Source organism: Balaenoptera ricei, chromosome 1 (genome assembly GCF_028023285.1).
Source record: "Balaenoptera ricei isolate mBalRic1 chromosome 1, mBalRic1.hap2, whole genome shotgun sequence".
Lineage (NCBI taxonomy): Eukaryota > Metazoa > Chordata > Mammalia > Artiodactyla > Balaenopteridae > Balaenoptera > Balaenoptera ricei.
The window spans coordinates 35371607-35378263 of NC_082639.1; the positions used below are offsets into that span (position 1 = coordinate 35371607).

The following is a 6657-nucleotide window of genomic DNA, read 5'->3' on the forward strand; positions in this document are numbered from 1 at the left end:
CGGAGATCAGCTCGGTGCTTTGTGACCACCTAGAGGGGTGGGATAAGGTGGGTGGGAGGGAGACGCAAGAGGGAGGAGATATGGGGATATATGTATATGTATAGCTGATTCACTTTGTTATACAGCCGAAGCTAACACACCATTGTAAAGCAATATTACTCCAATAAAGATGTTTAAAAAAATAAAAAATAAAATAAATTATAGCATAATTGGAAAAAAAAAAGAGAGAGAGACAGCGGCGTTGGGGAACTTAAGTTTCTTGCACAAGAAGAAACAGACAATAAGTGGTAGTTTACCAATCTTCCCACACAGAAACTTTGAGATCATTAGTGCAGAAATAGGTCTAAAGGGCAAAGAATTTAGAGAGGTAGACATTTCAGTTTAGCACCAAAGTACCTCCCCCAAATGGCTGACCTGTATGCCACCTGACAGGCAGTTATTACCCACTCTGCCATTTGATTTGTTCTAGGAAACACGCAGAAAAAGTTTAAAAAAATTACAACCCTATAGAGATCCCAATTAACAGAAAATTAATTTAACAACATTTTTTAACCCCACCCCTAAGTACCCATACACTTCCTAAGAACTGTTGGTTTGTGGACTGCAAATTCCTTGAGGACAGGTACTGTGACTTCCTTTCAGCAGTACCAGGGATCAGTGATGACAGTAAACAATCAACGGTGCCCATCAGTGAACTGCAGGGAAGCAGAGACAGTGGTAAATCTGGCTGAGAACATTGGTATCTTCCTTGATTTCTCCCTTTTCCACCAAAACACCCAAGCCATCACATGCTCTTGCTTTCCTCGTCACATCTTTCAGCATCTCCCCACTCACTGCCACCATCCAAATCTAGTACCTTCATAAATTATGCCTAGGTCTACCCCACTAAATGTTCCTCTTCAATCCAACCCCCTCATCAGTACTCCCAAGCCATTCTTCTGAAAATACTGTCTCCCTCTTTCCTCCACCCCATTCCTCATCCCTGGTTCTTAAAAATAGAGGGTTGCTTATCTTTAAGATAAAATCTATTATCATCCTGAATTACAAACTCTGTTACTATCTGTCCTAGGAGAGAGACACTCTCTCTCATCACACTTTATCCACAAGACTCACCTCTCCACTACCCTGGTCCCTGACTCTTGTTGTAGAAGAGCCACCAGATAGACTCTGCACCCTCTGGAAGGAACTCCAACAGCCAGGAAGACCTCTTCCCCATTATCCAGGCAGCACCCTTCCCCACAAAGCCAGAAGCAGGAAGCTCTCAACAGCTGCAAGTCCCTTCCACCAGCCTCATATTCCCTACCCCCTCCCCAGATGGAGGGAACACTCCAATAGTCCATGGGACCCTTCACTTTCTGCCTGAAACCCTCTGGAACTGCTGCCTGGAACTTTGCCATATCATTGGTGCAGTGGTACTCACCCACTCAAATCCCCTGCCTAGCCCAGCACCGTTACATCTCTGAGTAAATGCTTTAGAATTATACCACTACCCAAATTTGCACCTAAGTGCTAGAGACAAAATCTCAATCCCACCAGAAGTTCACAACTCTCTAGTCATTCATTATTCCCAGACTCCCATTTCTCATTAATCCCTCTACTCAGCCCCCAGTTGCCCAAATCCCTACTTCTCCCTTTCCCCAGTTTTCTCTCCCTTTGTCTTCTCAACATCAACCCCATAATCAGCAACCACCTGTCCCAATATCTTCAACCTGGAATTCTCCCTGGGATACCACATCCCCTACAGCTCTCCAAAAGGGAAGTTCTTTTTTCTCACTCCTGGCCTGTGAGTTCCCTAACATTCTCATCCCCAGTGACCTTTTCTCCCACCTCCTTTCCAGTCACCTCAAGTCACACCCACAGTGGAGCTTATCACCCATAAAACTGTATCACTTCACCAGTAAGAATCTAAGCATTCCTAATGCATTTAGCATACAGTAAACACTTCTTATATGGCTCTTTAGGACTGTCCATGGCCTACTTCTCAATGTTATCTCTACCTCTCCTGCTCCCTTTCCTGTGACCACATAAGCCTTCTTCCAGCTCTGCAGACAATGCAAAGTCTTTTCCTGATTTGAGCCTTTGTACCTGGTCAGAAATGTCTTTCTCTTGGCTCTTTGCACAGATGACTCTTTCTCACTCTCAGCTAAATCTTAATTCCTGACCAAGATCTTACCTGTCAGCTCTTGGTAAATAGATTTCCCTCCTCCATTTTTCCATATCACAGAACACTGTTTTCTGAGAGTTTCATTTTTCAGTAACTAAACTCAATTTCTATTTCAACCTATCTTTCCACTGGTGGGAGAAATAATATCAAACTTCTTGGGGTTTTCCACCCCCTCTCCTGATTCTAAGCTCTGGAGAGCTTACAAAGTGCTGAGCTATGCAGTCGTGGGGTGAGGTGTAGCCTGATCCTCTGTGTCTGACACCCAATGAAAGAACCTCACTCCTATGAGGCCATTAGTCCCCACAGGTCACTGTGGCATCTTCTTGGGTTGTGGTATTATAATTTCATGACTGTAAATCTCTCCACATATCTCTCTTGGGTTCCACAGGGCCTGATACTGGTTGGGAATTAATGGATGCTCACAAAACACTGGAATTGAATTGACTCATGCCCAAGATATCTGGGCCATCAATGAGGCCTGAAAAAAATGTTGGATGCCCATGCTCTCTCTTAGAGAGCCTCATATGTCGTTTAGTTCCCTTGAGAGAATAAGAGACACTGTTATATGTGCTGCTCAAATGTGCAGCAAACATGCAACAACTTTAATTTTTCTATGGTTTCCTAATTCATCTTAGGGTTCACAGAAGATTCACAAGTTTATTGCATTTGAGTTTTATGCACTTCACTTATTGTGACATACAATTTTAGTGACACAGAGGTCTTGGGGACCTTTCAATTTGAGGTGCTCGTTCTATGGATGAGTAAAGTAAGATGTAGAGAAATGAAGTAAATTGCTTAAAGTCACAAATTAGCAAGGTTGGGACTAGAACCCAGGTCACTTAAGGTCATGTTCTGTGGTCTTCCACAAGACAATGCAGAGTATACCATGTCAGCCCCATGAACCACATCGGTTCCATGCACCAAATCAGATCTGTGGATTACATTGGTTCCATGTACCAGTGGCTTAATTTTCAATGTTGGCTACATATATTTATTGTTTACATGTGCCACTCTGATTGCCTACATCACCTTGACTTTCTACTGTGTCCATGTACCATGTCACTTAGAGTTACCATGTTTCATGTTGGTTACATGTATTCTATTGGTTCCAGTGCCACTGTGGTAGATTATAATATCACTCTCATTATTTGCTGCTCTCACTGTAGAGGGAATATACATCCATACCCATTGCCACATGATTTGCATTACTTTTCTGTGGGAAGGAAATACTTCCTGCCCTTTTACCAGCAGGCTTAAACATAGGGCTTGGTTTGGCCAATAGGGCGTGAGGAAAGAGATGTGTGTTTTACTTCTGAGCAGAAGCTTTAAGAGTCATCATGTATTTCAGCCATTGTTGTTTCTCTCTCTCTTAAGACTGGCATGTGCCAGATACAGCCTCATCCTTCACACTGGATCCAAGAATCCAATGGCAGAAGGCCACAGTCTACTTACAACTGACATAGAGCATAAGAAATATATGAACTTTTGCTGTTGTAAGCCACTGAGATTATGGGGTTGTTTCTCAACCAAAATGTAGCAAGTTGATCAAGACAACCATGTTCGGTTTCATGTACCACATTTGTTCCACTGACCAAGTTCTATGTGTTGGTTCAAATGCATGATATTTGTTTCATATGTTATAGATGCTCTCCCTCAACATTGGACAATCTACCCCAGGCCCCTCCTGTCTTCCAGCTCACCAGGCTAATCTACTCCTCTGCATCACTTTGAGAAAAGCCCTCTTAATGTCCTTGTTCCTCAAACTGTAGACCACAGGGTTAAGCAGGGCAGTGAAGACATTATAAAAGAGTGAGATCTGCTTGTCTTGCTCAGGGGAATAGCTTGAATTGGGCCTTATATAGATGTAGGTGGCTGGAGCATAGAAGAATGTGACCACAGTCAGGTGGGAAGCACAGATAGAGAAAGCCTTGCAGCGGGGCTGCATGGACTTGATCTTGAGAATGGCCTGGGCAATACAGATGTAGGAAGCCACAATGAGGGAGAGTGGGGCAACAACCATGAAGACACTGATGACCAGGTCCACCATCGCAATGAGGTTGGTATCCATGCAAGCCAAGCTTCGTACTGAGGGACCCTCACATAAGTAGTGGTTGACCATGTTGGGCCCACAGTATGGCAGCCTCATGGTGAAAAATGTATGGATCAGAGAGAAGAAGAAACCACAGGCCCAGGTCCCAGCTGACAGCCGTGTGCACAGACCCCAGCTAAGGATGACAGTATAACGCAGTGGGTAGCAGATGGCCACATATCGGTCATAAGCCATGACTACAAAGAAAATGGACTCGGTCAGGCCCAGAGCGCCAAACATGTACATTTGTAGCCAACAGCCAGCAAAGGAGATGGTCTGAGATTGAGCGAGAAGATGCACCAACATCTGGGGCATGGTGGTGGTGACAGAGCCCATATCCAGCAGGGAGAGGATACAGAGGAAGAAGTACATGGGAGTGTGGAGATGCATGTCCAGGCATATCAGGGTGACAATGAGCCCATTGCCAAGGACTGAGCTCAGATAAAGGAGAAGGAAGGCAATGAAGAGGATCCTGTTGGTCGTGGGGTCACTGGAGAAGCCAAGCAGGATAAATTCAGAAACCCAGCTTTGGTTCTGCCCTGGAGGCATCCTCATGGTGAGCCTATAAGAGAATCACATTCATTTCAATGTCATCTAAAATATGATAGCCTAGTAAGAACTGGAGGCAGACAGGCTGGGATTTTAATTCTGGGCCCACTACTCACCTACTGCCTTGCACCAGTGACTTAAATCTCTGAGCCTCAGTCTCCTCATCTGTAAAATGTGACTAATGATACTCATCTCTCAGGGTTTTTATGAGGAGTCAGGGCAATGTATAAAAGTGTCTTATATGATGTCTTAAAACACTAAAGAGCAGTAGAATGCTCGTTTGCAATCTCCCCAGTCTTACTCCCCACCCCTCAGTGGAAAAACTGTTCACTCAAATGTCTAGCAACAATTGATTTACACCACATCCACTCAAGCCCCAAACTTGTGGAGGTGGCCTTCCCCTCTGCCTTAGAGATCATTTGTCTGGATGCTCTCCAAGCCTCTCCCCACCCTGTAAACATTTCTCCTTTGGCAGCTGACAATGGGAGGCATTATCAATAGAGGTCGATAGAGGGACAATGTGATGAGGGCAGCAGGAAGGCACTTATGTTGGGGCTTCAATCTTCCTCCTTCTGTTACTCAGAGGGAGAGCCAGTGGGCTGGTGGGGACCAACCACAATCACATACTCAGGCCACACACACTCTCCCCACCCAGTGGCCACTGTCATGGGAGCTCTGGCCTGTGGCTCCACCCCCACCCCCAGTAGCACACTGTATTCCTGTGGCAGTCATACCCTCTTTGAAAAAGTCTGGGCTCAGTCTTTTTCGGGGTGGGGAAATGAGGGGTGTCAGGATCAGGAAGAGGGAGGGAAGTATCTCTTAAATCCTTAGTCCCTTCAATGTGTACTCTTCATCAGCCATGAGGTAGTAGCTGCTTTTTTTTTTTTTTCAATTGTTACCTCTGGTTCTCTCTTATCCCTTTTAGCAGTTATCTACCTTTTACTAGTTAACAATTCTGCATATTAAATTTTCCCTCTTCACATTACTGGTGTGTTCTGTCTCCTTCCAGGATCCTAAATAATACAGATGTTAAATCTATAGGGAGTGAGTTTGATAAGGAACAGAATGTTACCTAGTTATAAGCTATCTATCCATAAAGTAATCATTAATTACAAAAGTAAAAAGTAGTAGCTATCAGTGGAGAAGCTGAACAGCATCTTAACTGAGTGATTATAATTAATATCACCAATAAGGAGCAGATAGACACAGTGTGTCTCCATATGTGAAATCCTAACAATATACGTATCACCTATATATTATTTCAGCCAAAAAAGCAAAACCTGAATCTAATCATGGGGAAACATCATAGAAACCTAAGTTGAGGAATATTCTATAAAATGACTAGCTTCTAATCTTCAAAAACTATCTGTCATGAAAGACAAAGAAAGGCTAATAATCTATAATAGATGCAAGGGGACTAAAAAATATATAACAACTAATGCAAGATGTAATCCTGGAAGGGGGGAATGCTATGAATAACATTAATTTGACAATTGATAAAACTGAAATATGAATAAGATTACTTTAGATAAGTGTATCAGTATCAAATTTCCCAAATTTGATAACTACTATATAAGAGAATATCTTTATTCTCTTACATCTTAGGAACTATTCTCTGAAGTATTAAAGGTAAAGGAACATGATGTTTGCAAATTATTCTCAAATAGTTCTGGAAATTATAATGACAACAAGGCTAAAAAATTAATAAATCTAAGTATGGGATATACAGGATTTTTTGTAGTATTCTTTCTGCTTTTCTGAGGGTTTTGAAATTATTTCCGAAAAGAGTTTTTGAAAAAAATTTTAATATGAAATAAAAACTTTTTCAGACAAATGAAAAGTGGGATTATTTAAA

At 42.7% G+C, this 6657-nt stretch overlaps 1 protein-coding gene across 1 annotated transcript; it reads right to left on the reverse strand.

Annotated features, from left to right (window-relative positions):
• Positions 1-3860: 3860 nt before the first annotated feature.
• On the reverse strand, positions 3861-4808 carry LOC132349380 (olfactory receptor 2A12-like). The gene has a single exon (XM_059897743.1). The coding sequence runs from the start codon at positions 4806-4808 to the stop codon at positions 3861-3863; it is 948 nt and encodes a 315-aa protein (XP_059753726.1).
• Positions 4809-6657: the final 1849 nt, after the last annotated feature.

Bases quoted from the DNA above. Each gene is read 5' to 3' on its own strand.
- LOC132349380 (XM_059897743.1), bottom strand. From the start codon at position 4,808: ATGAGGATGCCTCCAGGGCAGAACCAAAGCTGGGTTTCTGAATTTATC.